Source organism: Apteryx mantelli, chromosome 1 (genome assembly GCF_036417845.1).
Source record: "Apteryx mantelli isolate bAptMan1 chromosome 1, bAptMan1.hap1, whole genome shotgun sequence".
NCBI classification, from domain to species: domain Eukaryota; kingdom Metazoa; phylum Chordata; class Aves; order Apterygiformes; family Apterygidae; genus Apteryx; species Apteryx mantelli.
The window spans coordinates 189,612,694-189,638,508 of NC_089978.1; the positions used below are offsets into that span (position 1 = coordinate 189,612,694).

At 36.0% G+C, this 25,815-nt stretch overlaps 1 protein-coding gene across 2 annotated transcripts in view; it reads left to right on the plus strand.

Moving 5' to 3' along the window:
- YAF2 (YY1 associated factor 2) overlaps positions 1-21,875 on the plus strand; it is a 51,702-nt gene extending 29,827 nt beyond the window's left edge. For both annotated transcript variants that reach the window (XM_013947565.2, XM_067314584.1), the window contains 2 exons: positions 19,275-19,427; positions 21,623-21,875. In XM_013947565.2, the coding sequence (XP_013803019.1) occupies positions 19,275-19,427; positions 21,623-21,860 (391 nt within the window). In that variant the 3' untranslated portion in view covers positions 21,861-21,875. The remainder of the gene's footprint in view (positions 1-19,274; positions 19,428-21,622) is intronic.
- Positions 21,876-25,815: the final 3,940 nt, after the last annotated feature.

Sequence of the window (25,815 nt, forward strand, 5' to 3'; positions counted from 1 at the left end):
TATATGTGTGTGTATATATATATACACACACAGACATATATATACATATATGTGTGTGTGTGTGCGTGTATATATATATATACATATGTATATAAAAAAATAGCTGAATGAGGGCATGTCTTGCAAGTCCTGTGCTCTATGGATCTCTGTTACTGTGTCGTTCCTTTTCTCTTGGCTTAAGATATGAAAAGCCAACTTTAAATCATAACCAGACAGAAGAGGCAGTCAGAGATATAAGGAACTTGGAGGCCATCTTTGTATGTTTGCTTGATATTTGGTGTGTGCTCCTTGACTGTACCTGAGAATGTGGCCATTCTGTATATGCATGTATTTTAGAAATGTTTCCGACAATCTCAGGAATACAAGATACAGGTCTCTACTTGAAGCTGTCATGAGTTTGTTTTGTGCTTTGATAAGCATAAATAAAATGCTTAATTTTTATCTTGGATATCAAGGTCATTTTTCTTCAGAAAATATGTGTAATTTGTTTAGTCATGTACCATCTGGATGTTTATAAGCACAAATCAGTTACATTTAACCAAATCTGGTATTTGTATTTCTGTTGAAATGCAGTACTGCTCAGGACAGAGAGTTGGTACTTCTCTTGTGTATCTGGTTTAACGTGTCTGTTTTACAACAGCTTGTTAAGGACTCTCTTCTGCCTTCCAGTATGTAGCCTGTGTGTGTGTGCGCACGTACACGTGTGTGTCGGGGGTAGGCTGTGAAGGAGAAAAAGAGGAAGAACCGGCTGTCTTGCTGATTTTGCAAGTATAAGCCTAAATCAAGCTTAACGTACTGAAGAGCTGTTCATTATATGTGGTAGTTTGGAAAAGGAAATGTTTGCAGGAATGAAATGAGTGGAAAAAATTATATATAATACATACTTTACCAAGCTCTGTATTGCAAGTCTTATGTTGTTAGCTGAAGTATTAAATTATTATGAGGAAGAACATTAGTGAATAGTTCCCTTTTAGTCTGTGTATAATCATCAGATAATCTAGGCATTCTGGACTTCAAATCTTTTTTAGATAGTTTTAAAAAGTATTCTTTGCATCATAGTAGGTATTATTTTCCCTGAAAAATACAGTTAAATTTTGGGATTTTGCACAGGGGAATGTGAATGGGGTTTTGTTTTGTTTTCCCATATGGAATAAAATAATAATAAAATGGTTTTATTTTATTAAGAGGCATAGCTTGTATGGGGAATAAAGAATGTAATGGGTAGTCAAAAGAAGATAAAGCTTATATTTTTGAAAGACTACATAACCTGCCTTTTTTTAGGATTGATTCTGTTCTTAAATCTGTGTAGTTTTGAACCTGACAGAGATTTTAATCCATTACTTTAAACAGCTCATGAAAAATGTGCTTTTGTTAATCATGAGCTTAGTATTTTTAATTTGAATTTTTTCTATGACTTTCTTTTCATTATTACTTTTTTTTTTTCCATTTTAATACAATCTCCCCAAAACGGAGCAAACCATATTTCATTAGATTTTAGGCTGTGACACAGTGGGGCCTGTTTGTTATCCAGCCCAGGTCTAAACCTAGGTTAGTTGTTTCTTTTTGTATCATGTTCAAAGTGGTAGTCATATCAGCAGTCAACTTCAGCCTGCAATTTAGGTAACTGTCATTGTGACTTGGCCTTCTGTATGTATGTGTCTTATGTAATTAAAGAAACATAAATGAAACATAAAACAAATCATCCCTTTCCATATAGCTTTGTCTCTTCCCCTCCTATGGTAACTAGTGCTGTCAGACATCTCATTATGGAGATAGCAGGTAGGCCCTCTGGAAGACTGTTTTTGTTAATGGGCACTGCAGGGTCAAAGGTAGGTTCTGCTGGTTAAGAGTGGCTTGTTCAGATGAACTGTACTTATCCAAAGGCAAGAAATATATATTTGTATTTGTTTTCCATAGTTACTAAAGTAAGAAAAGCGTTGAACACATTTGGGTTTGTTATAGGAATAGCTCTAAGAAGGTTAATGTGTGTCTTAAAGATCACTTGGCTCATCAGTGTTGCCGTAGAACACAGGATAGAAAAGGTCTTCCAGAGAGTTTAGTTCCCTGCATTGAAGGGCGATCAGTAAATCTGGGCAATCTCTAACTGAGCTTTGTCCTAAGAAGCCTCAGTGAAGGAGACTGTAACCTTTTTAGACACCTTATTTCTGGTGCTTTTTTATCCTTGATGTTTTTCCTAGATATCCAGCCTTTCTGTTCAGTATGTTAAGCTGATTTGTACATGCCCTGTTCCCAGTGAAGTTCCCAATATACTTGTAGTTCTGTGGTTATTGGAATATGGTTTCCATGTTCACTCATCGTCTTCTCTCTCTTTCTAAATCTTCCCTTTCCTAGACAAACAAAATCGTACCAGCCTTTTCTTACAGGTCACAGATTTCTTCAGTGTCTATCATGTATCTTTATTCTTGACTCTTCTATCTGTACACCTCTTTCTTACTGTAGTACCCCCAAACTGTAGACAGACCTTCAGCTTAGTCACTTCTAGTGTAAGGCTTAGTGGGATTACTCCTTTTCAAATTCTTGATAAATAATGTTGCATGTTGTTGCTGCCTTGAGTGAGGATTTTCCTTTTGTGCAACAGTATTGTGATGCTGGCTTCTCTGTGCTGTGATCTGCTTGATCCAGTACAGTCTCATGTCCATTTGTGTTGCACTTTTACTTGGGTATTGTCTGTTTTTATGCAGTTGTCTGGCCTAACTGTAGTGTTTTGCTCTGTCTTTCTTGGATTTTATCATTCTGATTTTTTTATTTTTTTTTGAGTCATCCTAAGTCAGGACTATCTTGAGATAGTTCTCATTACCTTTCATCTTGGTGCTGTTTGGTTGTTTTATACTTTAATCCTTTGTCCAAACCATGAATAAGTATATTAAATAGTATACCTTGTAAAACCTCCCTGTAAATGCCTTCCTACTGCTACAACTGATGATTGAGAACTACTATTTAAAAAAAAAAAAAAAAAAAAAAAACCTAATTGAGCACTTCATTTTGGGCAACTTCATCCCTGTCATGTATCTAGCTTGAGTGAGAGAATGCATTTCCGACTGTCACAAGTCAAGACTCAGGACACTTACTGCTTCCCTCCTAGTCACTGGGGCAATTACTCTGTTAGAGAGAAGCTAGACATGCTAATCCAATTGGCTTTATCCTTTACGTTGCTTCTAATTGTAAAAAAAATAAAAATAAAAATTCTAGCATCTTTCTGAGGCTCAAAGTTAGCCTGAATGACTTGCCATTTCCTGGATTTTTGTTTACCCACGTTGTGATTCCCCCCCCCCCCCTTCTGTAGTACTTGATGACTTCTCCCTCTTCCCATAGTTCTCTAAACAATTTGTTTTCTAGAGTGAATTTCATTAGATGCTATTGACTGCCACATGTAGCATTCAGTAGCCTGTTCTGTTTCCTATTGTAAATTGTATTCATATTCCCTTGTTTAATTTGGTTATATGGAATTAAACTTTTGTGTGGAGAATGAAGTAAAGAAGCCTTCATGCCATCTGGTATTTGCTTGCTTTCTATATTTGATAATGGACATACTTTTCCTTTCTATTTCCATGACTGTGTACTTTCCTTTCAGACATTAGTGGTGAGTGTTTCAATATGTTTAGCTTTTTTTGTTAGTGGAAATAGCATCTTTGTTTTTAGTTCCACCAGTGATTTTCTCACTTACTGTATCTTTTCTCGGTAAAATAATCAGCTGTCTTGGTCTGATAGATAAATACCTACATTGAGGTTACATACAGTAAATAGAAGTCTTGTTGATAAGAAGGAAGCTCTTGTAGTATCACCTATAGAATGATCAGAAGTTACATCTGCCCTGTGACTTTTTGTAACAATTTATTCTTTACTGTTGTGACTGCCCCCTGTTCCTGTTTACACCTTGATACAAGTATCTGTGCTTTTCATCTTGAAAGTCAGGCTAGAGCAGCATGCTCAGCAGCATTTCCCAGATATATAATAAAATAATATCTTCTCTTCTTGGCTGATACAGTTGGCTACAAAATATTTTTGAAGTAGGCTACTGGGACAAAACATTAAGTGTATACTTTGTGTGCTTTCATGCAGTAACTTTCAGCTTATACTGGATGAGTAGTTTAAGTAGGACAGAGAGATCCTGAGAATTGTCTGTTTTCTCTGAAGTATATTCCACTGGTATGTGGTACGTTGATGTAGAGCAGGCTTGAACTTGGAAAGTTCAGCTGCAGAATGTTGTTGGTAGGCTGTCAGCTGGCAAACTTTCCATCAGAAATCAGGTTGAAGACTACAAGATACGACCTTGAAGTTTGCTACAAGTTTTTTCTTGCTTTCTTAGGAGATGGGGTGGGGAGAAAGGCAGACTTGCTGAAAGTCTTAGCCTCATCTTTAAACTTTTTTGTAAAGCTTGAATATAATATATCTGAACTGCATAGTTCAAATGACAGTGCTCATCAGAAAAAAATGTGTGAATTAATGGGGATTTTAAAATTTATTTAAAAAAAATAGAACTAACTCTTAAAAGCTGAAAAAATTTGGTTTGACACATTCAGTGAAAGTTGTTTCTTACAGATACCGTCACATTGTATGCTCAGTGTCATGAGCTGTAAGTTCTGTATTTGACTGAAAAAGAAAGGAAAAATAAAAGGTGAGGAGTGATGATTTTGTGGCATCTTCTTCTGTGAATATACTTCTTCCTTAAGAGCATTGTGGAGGCTTGGTTTAGGGGTGGTATATAGTCTCTTCTTCTCCTTAAAATGGACATCTCTGTGGGGCTGGCTCTGAATGGAGGAAGTTCCTAGGATGCAACAACCTTCTGGGAGGATCAAACACACCCACAGTGCAGAGCAAATAAGATAGCTCAGAAATGAGTTCTTTCCTGTTTGGTCACAAAACTACTTGTGCCAAATATTTACCCTGTTTTGTGCAACAATATCTGTGCTGCTGCGTTGGTATGAACCTCATTTTTTTGCGTGTGTTTTTTTGCATAGGTGCAAGAAGCATCACAGTTTCTACAGGAAGGGGACAGAGGAGCAGCCTGGAGGATCCAATCCTTTGTGGGATTGGAAGTTGGGAGAGGTCACTTCCCCATGAATCCCAAGGATCTAGGGGTCTAAAAGACTGTACCCACTGCCTTCTCTGCAGACTCCCAAATACTGCCTCCTCAGGGGATGTTGTTAAGGAAATTGAGCTTCCTGAGCCCTGCTCATGTGTAGCACACTGTCATCTAGGAAACAGGAACTGGTTGATATCTATATGTTTCTCAAACAGAACATTTTCAATATAAACATTGCTTATGCTGAAAACATCAATGAACCACACAGTTTGTGGCAAATGGGGAAGAATTTTAATAACAACATGTGAAGTCTTAAAAAATGGTTGTTGAAAAAGTAATGTTTGATAGCTGCTTCAAAAAATATTCATGAAGATGAATTTGAGCTTTCTAAAGGCCCTGATACAGATATTTCTGCTTAGGGCAGACCTTTGTACACTGTACCAGTTGTCTGCAGGAGACTTTCTGGCCTCATCTGTTAAATGCCATCTGGAAAATAGGGCATTCCCTTAAAGGGAATGATTAAATAGGGACACTGCCTCAAGGGGTAGTTTTCTGCACATTTATACAGTGACTGATAAAACCATATGGGTTCTGTAAGTCTATTCTAATTGAATCAGCTTTTATTGAAAGACAGAATTGCTAGAAATGCGCTGAATGGATGAATTCCAAGTAAATGATTCACACAGTAAAATAGCTAGGATTATTAAAACACTGGAAATTAGAGCTGGCTGAAAGTTAGCATTAAAATATATAGTATATGTGTAGAAATTGCATTGTTACTCTGTGATACTCATATGGGTCTATATTATATTTTCCCATACAGACCACTAATTCCATTGTTTGGATTGTCAGAATTACTCTGTTGTATAATTTGCAGAGGCAGTGTAATGTACTGTTAACACTCCAGAATGACAGAAGTGATGGTAATGAGAAAAAATAATTTTGGTTAACAAAGTTGATTATTGCATGTTGAAGATGCATTTAATCATGAACTGCCTCAATGTAGAAATAAAGACTAGTTTTTCACAAGGTGGCTTTGTGTGGTGATTAGCATGAGCATATTCATGTGACACTGCAAGCTAAATGTAGTTTAATGTGATAGTTTTTATGCTATGGTTTGCTTAATAGAGTACTGATGACTGGGGGAGGATGAGCTAATCTGTGTCCTAATCCAAAGACTGCTTCTCCAGCTAGTGATGTAATTTAATTGCTAGCAACTACGGTATTTGCTCTATAAGAAACAGTCATAGGAAATATTTTTAGATTCTCATAATGTGACTTTAACTGCTGAGTAGCATCATTACACGTACTGCTAGCTTCTGCTCTGTAGACCACAGGTTGCAAGATCTAATTGGCCACAATATTTGCGATACTACTTAGTGTATACGCAACACTTCTTATGCTTTTCCTTTTGTTTTAAATAATATTACCGATGTGCTTATGCAGAAATTGATCATAAATTTCTGTGGAATTGGGAGGTAAGTTATGAACCTGTTGTGGTGGTAAGGGGACAAACGTTTGCGCTGGGTTTTCAGTGAAGCAGAGCAAGCAGTTTCCTTAGGTTTGGAGTATTATTTACTTGGTATTTCAGGGGTACTTAGAGGCTCTTGTTGCATAAGGTGCTGTACAAAGAGTTTGCAGAGTAAATGTGATAGTCCATTAAAACATAACTATGATTTAAAAAATAAATTTTGCTTGTGTATCAAATCTAGAAAAATTAAAATGTTTAGTTAGTTAAAAATTGCCAGATGGAAGAAAATAGTCTCAAACTTTGTAGCTACTAACTTGCAAATATGTGGAGCGATATATTAAAAGTTGAGGGGCATGCATGTGTGTATGTAGAATTGTGTGACATTTCTCTCTAATTATATTGGGATGATTTTGTTCGCTGCTGCTGAAGTCTGAAAAATATTTCAGGACATTGCTTAAAGTGTTTACTGTCAAACTGATACTTGAAAAATTCATTGTTGTCTTGAGGCACCTCTGTTGAGAGGTCATTAAGGAATCTTTTTTCTTTGCTTCTGTACTGCTGGATTGCATGTACTTACACCTTAATGATAGAGATTTCTGCATAAACTGGAATAAGTGATCTAAAATGTAAGATTTAAACTTTGCCTTCTGACTTGAATTTTAATAAGATTCTACCATTCAGTATGTGTCAATTCAGTTTAATGACTGTTGATTGTCTGGTTTATTACATGAGGACAGTTATTGTAATGACTTAATGCATGTATTTGTGTTTCGGGTCTATTGATTTCTTTCTGTATTATAAAGAACTTGAGTAATGATTTCTTGAATCTTAGGAAATTCTTTGCCTGTGTATTTGTAAGCTGTGATGATAAGATTAGGATGCTAAATTTCATTTATATCCATTTATTTTGTTTAAAGCTGCAGACACATTGTAATGTCTGTATAAATATAGGCCTTGGTCTTGCGACATTTTTCATAGAATCCTGGTCTTTAAAAAAAATCTGTTTGAAGTTAAGCTCTTTGCAGGCAGAGGTCTGCACAAACAGGGAAGATTGGAGCAGTTATGTATATTTAAAACTTTCCCCTCCTGTTTAAGTGAAGTTGCTTGCATTTGTTAATATTAAGGTCCAGTAAAGTGGGAGGCAAATGAGACAGGAAGGGGTATAGATGCAAAAGTCACTATCCTCATTGTAACTTCTTTTGCAGAAAGACTTCTGACAAAGAGGGAAGACGTGCTTGAGGAAGTGAAAATGTTAATTACTTGACACTTGTAAAGTACCTGGTCGTCATTATATGAGAGTAAGAGGGTGTAGAATTGTATTAAAAAGAATGGAAGAAAGGGCCGGAGGAAAAGGTATTTAATTCTTAGTATCTTCTACTTTATGGTACTCCACTACTTGATGTGGAAAATTCTGAAATACATATATTTCATTCTGGAGCCAATTAGACCTTCTAGCATATAAATCCAAATCATCAGTCCATCATGGAAAAGTCACGTTCCAAAGCTGCTCGTTGTAACCTGTCCTGTGATCTTCAGAGTAGAAAGCTATCTAAGCTGTAGTCCAAAGTTACAGTTAGAACTCTGCATAATTAATGTCTTTTTGAAAACACTCAGGAGGTGTATTATACTACATTGTTACAATGTTTAACTATAGCTGTATCCTGTAGAAGTTACTTAAATGCCGTAAGAATTGCTCAAAACATTCATACTTCAGTGAAGATATTCTCCTAATAATATGCATTATGTGAGTGCTCTTCTGCTAAAAGATTTTCTAAATACTTTTTTTTTCATATCCTTTGGAGTCTTTTGTTTGTTTAAAAAGCTGTTTACTGTAAAATAACTCTGCAGGCATCATTTCAGCTTGACTGATCAGTTGTTCCCTCTATGCATCTACTTGCATTGGAGATGAGAAGCAACTTCTTATTTTTAATTTAAGTGATATAATTACTGTGTTAAGATATTTGAGAGCATGAACCTTAGTAGTTAGAGAAGTGAGGACATGCAGTGAAGGAGATTTGAGTAAGGACTAGGAAGAATACGATGATTAAGTAGAAAGTATGCAAAGATAAGCTTTTCTTGAGGTTTCAGTAATGACTGTGAACCAGAAGAATGGAGATTAGAGTATTACTGTGGATATCAGATTTCTGTTAGCTTCTTGAGGCGTTAATATTTAGGATAGACCTGTGTGGAAAATGATCTTCAAATAAATTATAAGATATTTAAAGCCTGTACATTTGTATTGGGGAATGATTCAGTCTAGTAATGAAAGAACAGGGTAGGATTGGAATTATTCAACTTTGATCTCAACAAGATTCTAATGCACTTAACAGCATTCTGTTTGAAATTTTTTAAAAATCTGTGATACAAATATCAGACAAACAAGATTTTTATTAGGATCTGGTTAAACCTAATCTGGTTGCTTCCAATGGTTTTGTTTAGTTCACAACAGCATATTGATAATTTAATTACTTAAAATGGAATAAACACTAGAATGTTAGTGTTTCATTACTTGTTCAAGGAGATCAATTATTTAAGAAAAAAAGAACGAGTACTTACTCTAATATTAGCTTTACAGGAGTTTCATTTTTATTTTTGGTGGCAGTTTCAAGAAGTGTTGAGCGAAGATATCTGTAGGCTTATTAGATGCACGGCTCCATGGAATGAGCATGTATGTTTTCAGTATATGAAGTTATATTATAAATCTTCAAAGAATGTATTGACTTGTGTGATGCAAAATACATTTTTGCTGTTAGCAAACAGGTTATGCACTTCAAAGAGGATCATCGGAAATGGCCCCATCCTGTTATTTTCTGCATAAAGACCAAAACTATAAGAAGGAGATGACTGAACTTAATCTATTCAATGACCTGTCTTCCATTATCAGGGACTGTTCTCATTTCCATGGCAATGCACTACAAGATATAGACAAGTAAAAAATTTCAGTCTATCTCCTTGTCACAAGAACTGAATTTGCTTTTTAATTCTAAGAGAACTGAAGGCTAGAAAAACTAAGACATGTTAATGAGGCACTTCTGATGTCCTCACTAAATGAGGTAATAGCAAAAGTTGGTAAAAGTAGTACTAGTTGGTACAGGGAGTACCAGTAGCATGATTGAAATTAGAATCCCTTTTGAAAAAAATTAGAGTATCGTAACTCAGTTAGCTTAGCCAGAAAGACACAGGTGTCCCCCAATAGAAGATGGAAAGGAGATGCCCAAGATGGCAGGGCACTGGAGAGAGAGGAATATCAAATTTTCAAAATGATGTAAAGCTACAGTAACTTCCAGTTGAAGAAAGTACACCTAATTTTTGTAGACTTGGTAGGAAGTGAGGAATTTTAAATTCTGTGCAGAATGAGCTTAGAGTTTGATAGTGGCCTCTAAAAGCTTGCACTTCAAAAAGAAGACAGACCCAAAGGGGTGGGTGGAAAGGAGGACAAGATATGATTAAAGGAGTAATTAGTTGTATCACGGTAATACAGTGTTTTTATTATGTGATATATATTATTGTAAGGTGTTTTTCAATTATCCAGAAATTTTACTGTAGGCATTGTATATATCTGTGTCTGATTGTACATTCTATTGTGGTCTGATGTCTTAAAAATCAAATGTTTAACATACTGGTGATGGTATAGAAGTGTATGTCATTTTGCAGAAAAAATAAATTTTGAGCATTAATGTTAGAGGATATTAATCTTTGAAATATTGTGCAATTACTTGAGTAGAAGGTCAACGTGTGATAAGGGTACTTGTTTTGAACTTGAGAAGAAAGGGTTAAATGCTTTCCTTGCCACTGATTTGGCAGTACTTTTGAAAAGTCTCTTAGAAGTTTAATGCTGTATGAATTCTTACAATAGTATTATCAGTTCTTATGGATCACCTAATTGGCAGAACTGTCTGCAGCAAGGCACTTCAGTAAAGTTTTCTTTATCAGTGGAAGAAAACTAATCTAACAAAAGTCATGGAGCATTTGCAGTGGTTTAAGGGTGCACATAGTGGTTACTGTGTATCAGCTTATTCATGATGCTTCTCATATGTCTGAGTCCTTATTTCCTTTGTGCCTCTGCTAATAAGTAGCATTAGGGATAACAGTACTGCTCTGCCATGATGGAATATTGTGAGGAATACTGTATTAAAGATTGCGGCCCTCTAATTGTAGTAGCGAATGCCACTTGAGATGGATGGAACATGAGGGTAAAACTTCACATTAAAGGATAAGGTAGATCTATGGGTCACATTTTTATATGGAATTGAGGGGAAAACAGAGAAGTCAAAGGAAGAAACAGGCAATGTAATTACAGACAAATGGAGAGAAGAGTTTGTGTAATTAAAGTAAGGATGAGTGCTTTAACAAAAAATTTTTGCTATCCAGATAGAAACCAGCTGAATTTAGGCATGACTTAGGATAATGTAGAAGTTGCATAAGGTTGTATAAACAGCATACAAAGGAGGGAAAAAAATCAAAGGGATGTGAATTGGATAAAAAGTGGAGGCATTGTCATGATGATACTGTAATAGTCACATTTTTTCATGACTGTCAGAAGTGCTTAATTTTGGGAAGGTTGTTTTTTAAACAATCTTCCTTCATAAGTAGTTAAGGGGGAAAAAAAAAAAAAGAGAGAGAGAAGGAAGTGGGATACAGGGAAACTTCCAGTGGTCTGGGGAGGGAGCTGATTGACTTTCTCTGATGCCTAGGATTAGTTTTAGGTTTCTTTCCTAGAAGCTGACTGAGCTTGTTCTCTTACACTTTGACTGAAGATATTTAATTGGGAACCCCCTGACTCTGATTTTAAGGTTCCTACTACCTTAGTCAGAACCATGAAAAAACTTACTGAGTTTAGTCTGAAGTTCATTAGCATACCCTGTGTTTATAATGCAGCTTTTGTAACAAACTAAAATTTTTCCAAGGAGACATCATAAGGAAAAATGTGTGGTGAATGTGCGTAAAAGCCAAAGCATTTCTTTTTTTGTGCTGTTCCTGTTTCCGTTAGCAATTGCAAGAGTTTGACCAAAGATGACTTGTCTAAGTAGATTAGTTACTGCTTGTAAGGGCTTTTGGCAATAGTGGTTCTGATAATTAATCCTTGGAAAAACCCTGGAGAGTAAAATTCAGGGCACTGATTGACTAGATTACTGGTTCCCAATGAATGAGGTCTTCCTTGCTAGTGAGACAGATATAGTGGATATCTGAAGTGTGGATGGAGAAGATATTCAGAGGCATGCTGGACTCACTAGTTGAGTCCTGTGCAGTGATGGCTTTAAGGGTAGAGTAGAAACAAGAAGCAGTGTAGAAGATTTGGGAACTTCTTTTAACATGGAAGCATTTATCCAGTCCTCCTGAATCATCTGAAAAGGAAGAATATTTTGGATTTGAAAAATAATGTGGATTATTCTATATTTGAGGAAAGCATACTGTGCCCAGGGACAGGACAAAGTCAGTAAGGTTTCTATTCCAAATATTTCTAAACTCTCTTTCTTGAGGGATGAGTCTGCTGTCCTAAACAAAAGGTCAGTGTCTCCCTGCAGGGAGAAGTTTAGATAAGTAGTGCTTCTTAGAGATTAGGGGTTCCTCTGGATAAAATCTTTTTAAGTCTGTGAAACCTGCTTGTTAAGAAGTGATGATCTTCTACAGAGGAAGAAAGAAAAAATCATGTGACAAGTGAAAGTTATGGAATATATCTGATAGAGATTCTACACAGAAGTAAATGATGAATTTTGAAAAAATACAGCACACTGTTCTGAGGAGGAGCTGGTCTTTTCTGGGAATGAAAATATGATAGGAGATATGTCTGATCAGTCTGAAAACTAGAACTGTTCTGATGAATAAATGATTCCTACTATATAATAGTTACCTTTCTGTTTGACAGTGTAAACATCTTGTCTGTCTCATTCAATCCTTTTGTCACTCAAAAGGTAGCTTCCTAATATCTGAAAGAGAAACTTGAGTCCATGAAACAAAAACAGGTTGATAATATACTGGACAGTTACAGCATAATATCCAGCAATTTCTTCCTAATTTCCAGGATGGGGCAGGATATATATAATTTCTTAGGAATCCAGGGAGTAAGATGAATTGAAAACATAATTGTGTCTGTTCATTGATAGAGAAGTAGAAGCAGACTGGAATATTGCACTAGTTATAAAAGGAAAAGTGAGGCAAGTAAACTGACCAGAGATCAATAATAGACTGAAATGTTTGGCTTCACGTACTGTTTTCTAAAAGCCTTTAGTTGTTTTGCATATGTGGCACTTTGCTTTATGAAATAGATAATTTGCTACTCAGGACAGGATAAGCCCCTGACAAGGGCTTTTTGTCTGAATTGGAGCCAGGAGACAGATGAACTTGAAAAGAGGAAAGGGAAGGGTCGTTTTAGAATGGAAGCTCTAGCTGGGGGATATTAATTCTGGGTCCAGGTCATCTGTTGAAGAACATCTTTCAACTTGATAGAAAAACAGAAGTGGTGGCATTTCCTTAATTTAGGACATTCTGTTAGGTTTGGGAAATAGTTTTTTAATGCCTTCTCATAGTAAAATGTATGAAGCATAGGGGATTTAACTTCAAGAAAGAGTGTGCATTTGAGGATGTCCCCCATCATTTATTTTTTGTAATATTTACTCTGTAAACTGCATACTATAGATGACAATATGAAGACCTTAGTCCCCCAATAGGTTGAAAAGTGTATGTGTTCAGTCCTGAGATTTTATTACAACATCCAGCTTTAAATATAGAAGAATAAGATGCATTCTGAGATCTGTGTACCTGCTGAGAGAACCTTAAGAAATGAGCATTGTGCTGCTTCATCAAACTGAAGAAGAAATAGTGTGTAGGACATCTGCAGTGTGCTTTAGCATGGCTCACCGACTCACATGCCTTTTTTAAGATTTGCAGAAGTGGACTTTCTGTTAGCTGCAATTGATTAGTCTGAGTAATGGGAGGCTGAGAGAGTTTAGACAGTGGAAAAAATTAAATGATATGAGTCCTGGGAGGATGAGAGTACTGGTTCTGTATGGGACAGTCAAGACCAGTGTGACTGGCACTGAATCAAAACTAAGGGGTTGGCTGCTGTGTTAGAGACTGTTGATGTCTCTTTTCTGTGCCACTCAGTGGTCTTGGCTGGCTCTGTGTGCTCAGGGTATGCAGCACCAAACAGATGGATCTTCCCAGAACCCTGCATGCAGGGAAGCCTCATACCGATGCTTACAGGGTTGTGCAGGAATCATTTGTGATTTAGTTAAATTTGGAGTTGGTCCATGCAAAACTGTTACAGATCATCATGCTCTGTTTCCAGACTGTAGTGTATGGAACCTGGAGGTGGTTCAGCAGATAAATAGTTCATGTCTGTCAGAATCTGAGCTCAGATTGGGTAGTGCAGAAGACTTTAGACTGCTTATGGACCCATACTGGCTGTAGAAGCAGCACTGTGAAAATGCAATTGTGCTCTGTCTGAGTTAAGTAAATTCAGCCAGACTCAAGCTGCTTCAGCAGTAAGCCTGTTTGGTTGTCCCACTGCATGTTTGATGTACAGGTGGTGTGACTGAGAGTTGACAGTACTTCTGCATATGTTGATTATTGAATGTTAAACATTGCACACTGCTTTTTTTTTTTGGGGGGGGGGGTTGTTTTCAAAGCTGATCTACTTTGTTGTAATGAGGCCAAGTTGAACATTTCAAATTGGCTGAAATTCCTTTTAGGTAGGTTATTGATGAAGATCAGGGTGAGGGAGATTAAGGAAGCATGCACTGCTGTGAGAAGTCCCAAATGACTTAAGAAAAGGAAGGTATTGAGTTAAGCAATGGGAAAGGGAAATGACTTGAGGGTACAAGTTCCAGATATTTTTCATGTCTAGGCATGTAAAATGCTTTGGTATAAAGCTTTTTTTAGAAAGCCAACAATAAAAACTAGCACATCCTTCTCAGTATTAAGTATTTGCTCACATTAGGAGCCTCAGTGTTGAATGAGTTAATGCACACAAATCCTAAATAAACAATGCTCTGCAGCCTCTGTAAATATATCCCCTAAAACAGTAGCAATGTTAAATCCCATAAAACAAAATGCAGTCGTATCCTGCAACAAGGAAAATAGAGTAAACATGTCTAAAATGATGATATCCTTGCTGATTAGCATTCATGGGATTTGTAGGGAAAACAGCAAAGGTATACTTGAATGTTTGTATTAGTGTCTATTGGCTTTTTTTTTTTTTAAGCAAATATTTGTTCTCATTTTTTAAGGCAGTCATATGTATGAAATGTGTGTGTTTTCACAGGTCCTTGAAAGGAATGTGAAAATGTCTTCCTATGAAAGGAATTAGATCATATATGAAACTATAATGGAGAAGGTTGGAATAGAAACATACTTTAATAGAAGCATGCCTGATGGCAGCTTAGAAGAAAGGTAACTGTGCCTGAAAAGGAAAACCTGAGTGTTAGAGGAGAGGCTTAATACCTGGAGCTATGATGCTTAGAGTCCTCCTGGAAAGGAAAGCCTAATAAATTAATCCATTGGTATTCTTAGAGGCATAGAGTCCAAACCATAGTGTTCATCTCTATTGGAAAGAATTGATAGCTCTTACCTTTTGTAATAGTGTATGTCTCTTGACTAGTGTTCCACTTGTAACAATTGAAATTATTAGATAAAAATGTAGTTTTGAGGAGCTGACCATATACCTAAACAAGTAACATGCATTACATTTATGAACATTTCTGTCCTGAATATGTTCAAAAAGCAAATTACTATGAATATGTTGAATTAAACAGCAATGTTAACACTGTCTATATCTATTTAATCTGTAGTAACCTATTACACTGGAGTCTTTAACTGTGTTTTTGAAAACTGGTAACTTAAAATGTCCTAAGTATTTTGGCAAATGATCAAAATTGATTTCTTGTTACAGAAATAGTATCTTTTCTTACCTTTATCTTCTCTGCAAGAAAGTCTTTCTCTGTATAAGTTCCTTCATGCTCGAATCACATGACTGAGCTACTGCAAAGTCATGAACTAGTCTACTGGTTATAAACTTCATGAGTGGTACAGTTATCTTCTGAAGCCTGCATGGCTTGCAAAGTGTTTGATTGCAGTTCTGTAGCTCTTTTTGAGTATCTGAGAAAATTATTGAACATTTGAAAGAATAAATCAGTGTTGAGAGATGTGAATTCATTTTTTTTCTTAATGATTTTTTTTGAAAAACATTGAATGCCTGATTTAAGAAGGAATATAGATATCATAATTGATACACAGCTTTAAAAGCAATTGACAAATTAAATATACATTTGGCAGATGAGGATTTTTCATATACCTCAGGGAAAAGTAATATACTTCAGGGAAAGTAATAGCCTGAACAGTCTGATCTGTTTCTGTGAGGAGGAGTTAGGCCAAAAATATATCTCAAGTAAAAATATATCTAAAGAGTGAAGATGGATGTTTAATCAGGAGGAATAAAACAACTTAGTGGAATTCCTTGTTGCAACAAAACCATGCAGAACTTCTTGATTTATTTTTAGTGCATCTTCCCAAGTGTTTTTGGTCTTAATTGACTTCAGTTCCTTGTGGCAAAGATGGTTTGGTTTTTGTGGGTTTTTTTTGGGGGGGGAGGGCTTTTTCATTTGTTTTACAGTATTAGGCACTAGACAAACAAAGTTCTAAACCTACGACTTGGTTCTAAGCCTAATTTCCCAGTTGTGCTGTAATAGAAATAATCTAGTTTGCCCTCTGGAAATGAGATTGTTTCATATTGAAAACTCCTAGAATAGGTGTTGAAGACTTATTTCTCTCTTTCTCTTTCTCCCTGCCTTTTTAAGATGTTTCCATGATCATGGATGGTGTTGTCCACAGCCCTGGACAACAATTAATCCTGTCCCAAGGAATTTTCTACTGTTTTACCTGTTTGGAGGCCTGTAGCTAGTGGTGTCCCCCAGAGGTCAGTACTGGGTCCAGCCCTGTTCAACTTCTTCATCAATGACCTGGATGAAGGGACAGAGTGCACCCTCAGCAAGTTTGCCGATGATACAAAACTGGGAGGAGTGGCTGATACGCTAGAGGGCTGTGCTGCCATTCAGAGAGACCTGGCCAGGCTGGAGAGGTGGGCGGAGAGGAACCTCATGAAGTTCAACAAAGGCAAGTGCAGGGTCCTGCACCTGGGGAGGAATAACCCCCTGCACCAGTACAGGTTGGGGGTTGACCTGCTGGAAAGCAGCTCTGCGGAGAAGGACCTGGGAGTGCTGGTGGACACCAAGTTAAGCATGAGGCAGCAATGTGCCCTTGTGGCCAAGAAGGCCAATGGTATCCTGGGGTGCATCAGGAAGAGTGTTGCCAGCAGGTTGAGGAAGGTGATCCTCCCCCTCTACTCAGCCCTGGTGAGGCCCCATCGGGAGTACTGTGTCCAATTCTGGGCTCTGCAATACAAGAGCTACTGGAAAGAGTCCAGCAGAGGGCTACGAAGATGATTAAAGTACTGGAGCATCTCTCATATGAGGAGAGGTTGAGAGAGCTGGGAGTGTTCAGGCTGGAGAAGAGAAGACTGAGGGAGGATCTTATCAATGTGTATAAGTATCTGAAGAGAGGGTATCAAGGGGGGATGGAGCCAGACTCTTTTCAGTGGTGCCCAGCGACAGGACACAAGGCAACGGGCACAAACTGAAACACAGACAGTTCTGTCTGAACATGAGGAAAAACTTTTTCACTGTGAGGGTGACTGAGCGCTGGAACAGGTTGCCCAGAGAGGTTGAGGAGTCTCCTTTCTTCCTTGGAGTATTCAAAAGCCATCTGGACACCATCCTGGGCAATGTGCTCTAGGTGACCCCTGCTTGAGCAAGGGGGTTGGACTAGATGATCTCCAGGGGTCCCTTCCAACCTCAACCATTCTGTGACTTTGTGATAAGTGACATGTCAGATTATTCTCACAGGTCACCATGAAGTAGTTATGGGGTTGTCACTTGGCCATCACTAGAAATATTAACTCACTGTATCCCTGTCTCCTGGGGCAACCTCCAATTCAAGACAGATGAACAGTTTTGTTTATATATCACAAATGTTTTTCAGATGAAATAAATTTGTGTATCCATTACACCTTGGTTCTCCATGTTTTGTTATGAACTACTCTGATGAAAAGTTAAGACTGTTCTGAGGCAGGTTTGTTTAAACATGTCATATATACTCTGTTCATACAAACAATTGTTACAGACCATTGAGTCATTTTAGTGATTCCAGATTCAATATACCGTATTTGTTTTCTGAGGAACTACCTGCAGTTGTTGGCTGAAAAGCATGTGGTCATATATTTGCCAGTTGATAAAAGCTGGGTAGTTTCCACTAAGCAATCTGTTGCTGAGATTGTCTCTTCCTGAGTTAGTGTGGGATTAATTCGTGACTGGGTATTTCGTAGTCTAGATTTTACCCCGAAGTTACTGTGTTGACATTTTTAATAGACTATTTTTACTTTAATTCATTAAGAACTTGTGGAGACTCATGAAATCTGAACTGTCTTATGGTAACTGCCTTTTTTGTGCTTTTTTGGATTCTTATAACTTGGCTTTCTATATGTTACCTGAACTATAGCAATCATTGCTGAAAATATGATAACTTACTAATGGCAGCTGCCCTGATATTCTGCTTTTACTATTCCACTCGTTGCTTCACCTAAGCAAGAAGTGCTGGTAGTGTGATCTTGTAGGCTGGGGTAAATAAATATGCATAAGAGCTGATAGCTTGTGTAGCTTAAATAACTGCTTTCTATTTTCAGAGTATCACAATGCATATAATTTGTGCTTTTCCTATTTAAAAAACTACCACCAACAAACAAAACTCAGAGCTTTGCAGGGCAAACATTCTTCTGGAGAAGAATTTCATAACTTTAAAGTCTTCATAGAGTCAGAGAACTTTCCTTTTATATGTAATGATTTGGAATTTCTTAATTCCAAAATCTCAAAATAAAGAAATACATTTTAATTGGAAAGAGTAAAACATTTCATTTCATTTCATGTTAGAATTCCTGTATTCCAATACAAAATAAAATAAAAATGAAGCAATTTCAAAAGAAAGAATATTCATATTTCAGAAAATATAAAAATGGTAAACTGTTTTTAGTTTGAATCAAAACCTGAGGGGAAAAAACTGCATTGTGTATTCTGAAGTTCAGAAGTTTCTGTGGCCAGCTTGTAGAGTATATATGTCCTGATAGCTACAGCCTACTGTATTAGTGTATATTTTTTCCAGTGAAGAACCTGATAAAAATGAAACACCATTCAACAGGATTTGCCATTGCTTTTGAGGAATATGAGTTGAAACAGTAAGTTTTACTCTATAAAGCTTACAGTGGCCGTAACTTTGATAAACGGAAAGGTCGGCTCTTTCTTCTTTGTGATGAGTATTGTGTGCTGGTAGGAACTGCAGTACACTCAGAATGGTCCCCTTCCTCATTTGAGGGGGGGAAAAAGGTGTGTTCCCTTTGAAAACTTCATCTTGTGGAGCTCACCCCTTTTAAGTCTCTGTCTGGATATAACAACTGGAGGAAAAGGGTACATTGGAAAGTCCTTTCTTTAAATCCTTCATAAAAAATCTGTTGTTCATAATGAAAGTGAATCGAAAGGCTCTAGTGGTTTAAATCTGATATTCTATTATAATGAAGTGTTAGCAGCTAGATAAGTTTTAGGAGTATTTGATTTTGTACTGAATGTTACTGTTAATAACCAAAGTGTAGAGAGTTTTGAGACTGATGTTGTAAAGTCTAAGCATTATGTGTATATATATATATATATGTGCACACAGGAAACCTCGACCTGTCTCTCAGCTGGTTGCACAGCAGGTTCCCCAGCAATTCGTGCCCCCTACACAATCAAAGAAAGAGAAAAAAGACAAAGTAGAAAAGGAAAAAAGTGAAAAGGAAACAACTAGCAAAAAGAACAGTCATAAGAAAACCAGGTAAAATTTTTAGAAACTTTTGCAGTATTGGTAAATATAATAATAAAAAAGTAAGAAAATGCTCTGCATTTTACTGCTCTGTAAGTGCTGTGGTAAACTTTCAAAAATAAGGCTAAATAGTTGTGTTGAAGTTTCATTGTTTTTTAGGCTGCCTATTAAATGTGAAGAAAACCTGCAGTTCATAATTTTGACCAGAAGATGGAGACCAGCTGAAAACGAAAGCAAGAGAGCTGGGTACTTTTGTTAAGGGGAACAGATGTCTTTCTCACACCATATGAAACCGTAGATAGGCAAAAGGGATGATATTAGGTTCTGGAAAACAGAGGTGAGGAGAGCAACTAGTTTTGTGCAGAATAATAGGAGAGAAAGAAAGAAAGAGCAAATACCAGGTTCCAGAAGAGTAGGAAAGTAACATAGTCATTGGTATCCTTGCAGAATTAGAGTAAATTTTTGTGAAAGGGTAAGGCAAATAAACTTCCTAATGATAAAAATTCTCTGTACTACATCTGGGATACTGAAGGAAACCTTAGGCTCTTAGAGTCTTAGAGAGAGAGCTTTCCAAAGTAATCCAGACAAGGAAGGTTTCTTGGAATCAGTTCTGTGGAGAAGTAGCAAATGCTTCTCTTATGCCTGAAAGAGGCTATCAGGGTCAGAACCAGCGAGAAACTATGAGACAAGAGAGAAGCTCCATAACAATCTTTAAGATAGATGTGGTTAGGATTAAGGAGACAGATACTTCAGCAGGAGAATACATTTATTTGATTATTTTTCTTGTTTTTTGTACTCAAAATTTTTAGCTGTACCGCACACTCAGCTGCAGTACTTCTGTTATGAAATATTTGGAGTTAACATAGCTAGTTTTAACGAAGCTAATTAGGTATTATAAATGTAAATATTGAAGGTTAAGTTGTAACATTACATTGAAAAATGCAAAAGTGAGATAAGGAAAAATGAACACTTAAATAAAAATCTTGGACTAAAATACCACTACAGAGATTTGCACGATGAATAAATACTGGAAACAACCAGGCTATGAGGCTTTTGTTTTTTAACTCTTCAACTGAAAAGTTATATATTTCTGCTGGAAACGGTCATAAAATCTGCCTGCACACTAAACATGATCAATAACCTCCAGACATGCCACTTATGCAGGCTGATAATGCTGATTTTTAATTTTTTTTTCCTCTCCATTCCCATCTTACAGAGCAGCAGATTTTCAGCCTTCTCTTAGATTCTTCAGTCTCTGGGGAACAAAATGTCAAACCCTATCTCTGTCTAGTAGAGGGAGGGCATGAGGTGTTTCAGCTGAAATGACTGGGAACCTACTGGAACTCTGCTTGAAGCAAAGTTGGATGATAGGGTAAAAGTCAGGACTTTGCTGTTAAAACACCTGCTAACATGTGATGTCATATTCATTTCTTTTATTGCAGCTTGACCTGGTGAAAGCTGTGGCGTCAGTTAAATGCATAAAGCCATGCTGTTCTCAACAGCTTGTACAGAATATAATTCATAGCATTCTTCTCTGGTTCTGTATGTTGTGAAAATATGTGCATAACTGAAATCACAGCGTGTGCTAGGATACCAGAATTATACTCTGAACACAAAGTCCAGTCCAAACAGTATACTAGTCTTAATGAGGTTTTGAAAGGAAATATACCTGCTGCAAGCTAACACTTTCAGAATGCAGAAGAATTTGTGGTTAAAACTACCAGTGCTGTTGAATTCAAAAAGCACAGATGAACTTTTCAGACATCAAAATTTTCATTATTAAACATTCTTCTCTATTTAGACTTGTTCTAGGCTTGCTGCAGAAATGGATGTTTCTCTGGGTCATAACTTTATAGCCACAATAACAAAAGACAATTTTTTAAAAAACAAAAACCTTAAAATATATAACAAAATTGTATTGCTGCACAGTTACGTTATCCATAAGGTCAAGTTTTATATAAATCTTAGGAAAAGGTGGAGAAGGCACCTTACATCTATCTCTGTTACAGCCATTTTAATGTAAAACTTAACTGGAAATACTCCATAGTAAATACTTGTGGTACATTATTATTTTATGTATTACTTGTTCCACGCAGCTGTATTATGCTGATATTCATGTACCTTCTCCAGAGCTCATAAAAAGCAGGAGGAAGACAAGATAATACAAGGGTGTGGGTGCTTTTAATATGATTATCTGTTTTATTTAGGCCAAGATTGAAAAATGTGGATCGAAGTAGTGCTCAGCATTTGGAAGTTACCGTTGGAGATCTGACAGTCATAATTACAGACTTTAAGGAGAAAACTAAGTCACCACCTGCTTCCAGCGCAGCTTCTGCGGATCAACACAGTCAGAGTGGTTCTAGCTCTGACAACACAGAGAGGGGAATGTCCAGGTCATCTTCACCCAGAGGAGAAGCCTCGTCACTGAATGGAGAATCTCATTAAAGTTTATTTCTTCCAGTTTCTTTAGTCTCTTCTCTTCAAAACATGCAAATACCTAACTTCTGCCACCTGTTACCACATTTTCATGACAGATTATCCATGCACAATTGGTATGTTTACTGGAACATAGTTTATGCAGTTTAAAAAAAAAAATGCAGTGGTTAGAAATGATAATTTAAATGCAATCTACTAATGCTTACAAAGCATTTTCAGACCAACTTTTTAATCTTCATGTGTAAAGGTGCCATGAAAATGTGGTTTGAATGTTCATTATGCAGTGTTATTGGTAAGTCCATTTTCACTTTTAGTTTAGTGAATTCTAACACAACTCTTGGATTCTCTACTATTGGCATGTACTGAATTTAAATTTTTATAACATAGTTCAAGCTGCCTAAATATGTATTATTTGCGAATTGTGAAGCATAGTTATATGTATGCAAGTCAAAGATCAACTTAATCAACTATTGCTGCAACAGAATTTTCATAATAATTATCTTCTTAAAAACACCTGCTGGTACTTGGTGTGGTTAAATAGGAAAATATTATTAAATAAAACACTTGTATGAATTTTTGCCAATGTTTGACACATTTTACTAGATTACTGTTACTGAATTATGTTGCTGGTTTTACCATTTTCTTTCACATTTAAAACACTTATTGTAATGTTTACAAGCAAAAGAGAAAACATATTCTAAGGATTGATTGGTTAGCTTTATAATTCAGGTGAAGTACTACATTGTCACTATACACTGGTATTCTGTATTGTGTAACAAGCGTATTGAACCTCAGATGACTGAGCATTTGGCAAAACTAACATCTGGAAATAAGAAATTTTGGAAAAGCTTTAAAAATAATCAGAAATGCAGTTCTCTTTTCTGCTTAGTGCTGTTTCCTTGCCCCAAGTTTATGTAGTGTTGTACAGTCACTTACCATTTCATTACAGAAATATCAGATGTTGCACAAGAATAAGGAAATAACAATACTATTACTTTTTTGTTCTTGAATCAACTTCTTTCATTTTAATTTGGCCCTTTAGAAAATATTATGTCATAAATCATATGAAAGAACTCCGTACCCTGCTTTATGGCATAAATTGTCAACATTTACGCACTTAGCAAATATACTGATACAGAGCAGAACTATTTACAGTCCCATCTGGTATTATGTAAAATTACCAATAAAATATTTTTGTGAATACAAATTTTGCATTTTTGTTTACAACCAATAAGTGTTTTGATGCGCACACACGCACACAAAAAATCCATGTATAGATTTAAAATTATAGATGCAGATTCAGTACGAAAGTCCATTTGGTTCCTTTTTGTGAGGTAGTCCACTCACATCCCTGTGATTCTTTTCTTTCATCCAAAATACATATTTCTATGCCCATATAAAATTTGGATGGACCTTTTGGTAGTGAATCCAGCCCTAAATTATTACCAACTTATGATACATCTTCCTAACAGCTAAAATGATGGATTTTTGTAGCCCCTGACAATTGTGATGTTTGGTGGTTTCTTGTAGTAATGTATTTTTCTGTTTTTAATGCAGTACTTCTACAGGCACAATGGTACTATCTATTTTGTAAGATGCTAGTTGTGAAATAGTTGCATAAAATGAAAGTCTGATGTGATATCTGAGAACATACATACCTCATTCTTTGGTGTTGCTGTTTAAACTTTTTAGACATCAAATGTTAATTATAGGCTATTTCAGGTGAATGACTACTGACCTGTTTACTATGTATTCTGCTTTATCTTACTAAACAGGATGTTTGTTCACTGACATTACCTGGCCAAATCTTAGTATCTTTAAAACATTGTATTTTAAGGTACTTAAATGTTTTGGGGGCTGGGCTGGAGGTCAGAATAACATAAACTAGTTTTTAAAAGAAAAGTACGTGCTTCTCAACTTTATTTTTTTATATTTTATTTTTAGGTGGGACTATTTGCGGAATATACTGATGTAATGGATTACAAGAGAACTGAAACTGTTTAAAGTAAGCAGTTTAATGATAGCAAATCTCATTGCAAGATGTTTTATGAAATGTGCTTCTAATTTAAAATGTAATGAATGCTAACACATTTCATTCCTTGCAAGCAAATAATAATCTATCCCCAGTAGTTCACTAAATGGGAATCTTATTTTCATTTAAGTTTATGTGAATAAACCACCCGGCACCGCCAACAAGAGGTCTCTTTTTACCTGTAGAAATAAGTAGCCATTTGGTTTGGAAGGAAAGGAGGATTGAGTAGCTTTGCTATGATTCGACTGTTGCTAGAGAATAATCTCAAAAATGTGGTAAAAGTATGGTTATAATGAAAAGAGTGGAGAAAGAGCTCATGGAAATCCCTGTTCTTTTTGGAATAAGACTTGGAAAAGCAATTTTTAACTGCAAATGCAAGTCAGCTAGGACCTAAAAACTGAGCTGTGGTGGTTCTAATTGAAAGAGTAAATATTACATAGCTAGTGTTTACCTTATAACAATGCCTGTTGCGGCATTAAACAAACTTAAAATTATTTTTGCCCATTTATGATTAAAGGGATGTGAGAATAATGACAACAGAGTAGACAAAATAGGTAGAGTTTGGCAATTTCACTCTGTTCATAATATTGCAAATATAATTTAAATCAACTTCGCTTTCATAATTTCTAAATAATTTTGACTTGTAGTAATCCTAAGTCCTTTTTCCTACTGTAAATATATTTAAAAGCATCTTTACTCCATTTATAAAAAGTGAAAATCTAATGTTGTAATGTGTTTTGATTAGCTATTTTTTCTCTGTGACTGTTTTCTGCATAAGAATTGTTATTTGTTAAATCCTAAATACGCACCAGTCTTCAACAGCCATACAGTCTGGGTTTTTCCATGAAATGATGACCCAACAAAGACAAATGTGATGGTGTTCCATGTAAATAAGCTCCTTTATGTTCTGATTGATTGTCCAGTTTTAGAAAGGAAAGGGGAGGGGAGGGAAGGGGAAAACTGAACTATAGTTAATTCACTGATAAAGTATACAATTGTTCAATCTTCTATCTTCCTAACTGTGCCAGTAATTGTAGGTGGCATAAGGAAATGATTAAATATACAGTTGTAGACTATGATCTGTTTTTCTGAAATTGAGTCTGTGTATTGGAGATAAACAAAAGTGGTTCTACTTAGTAACAGATAAAATTCTGCCATATAAAATCTTGATTCCAAGAGAAGTGATAGTAAAAAAAATTACATTCAGAAACTTAGCTTTAAAAAAATCTTGATTTTAAAAGTCTTGAAACAGAGTATGATCAAAATTCTAACCTATTACATGTTTCTCTAGATATTGGATGTTTTTTGACATAGATTATATAGTACAAACAGTTTTTGAGATTTTACAATTTGTGCACTTTACAATTTTTAATATTACAGATAGTAATTTTTTTTTGGATAGACATATGAGATAGAGTACTTTCTGTAATTTGTTTCCACTAGTTCTTTATAGTGTTCAGGCGAATCTTCTAAACTTGACACAGCTATATGGCTCCATGTCTTCAGTTTTTAATTTGTATCTATTCTGTCTCAAAAGCCTGACAGTTTCCCAGATATGCTGTTTGTTTATATGTTTTTATGCAGGATGGATATGGCTTGGAACTCTCTGTTATGTTCTTTCATGTACATCCAGATTTTTTTGACCATCTGCTGTCACATACCTTTTGTTGACTCTATTCTCTACGAGAGAGTCTGGGTATACTTCCTTTCAAACATCGGAAACCATAGGGAAAAGGAAATTAATTTAATTTAACTTCTCCGTTGGAGTACAATACTTGCAGTAAACTTGGCCAGTGCTTTCTCAGGAATAAGATAGATAAGATTGCTAGTGGACCAGTCAAATATGATATTTAGCAAAAACATTCTTTTATCTTAATGTTAAGATTTGGGTACGCTGAAAATACTGTTTGAGCTTTAGAACCTTTTTCCTAA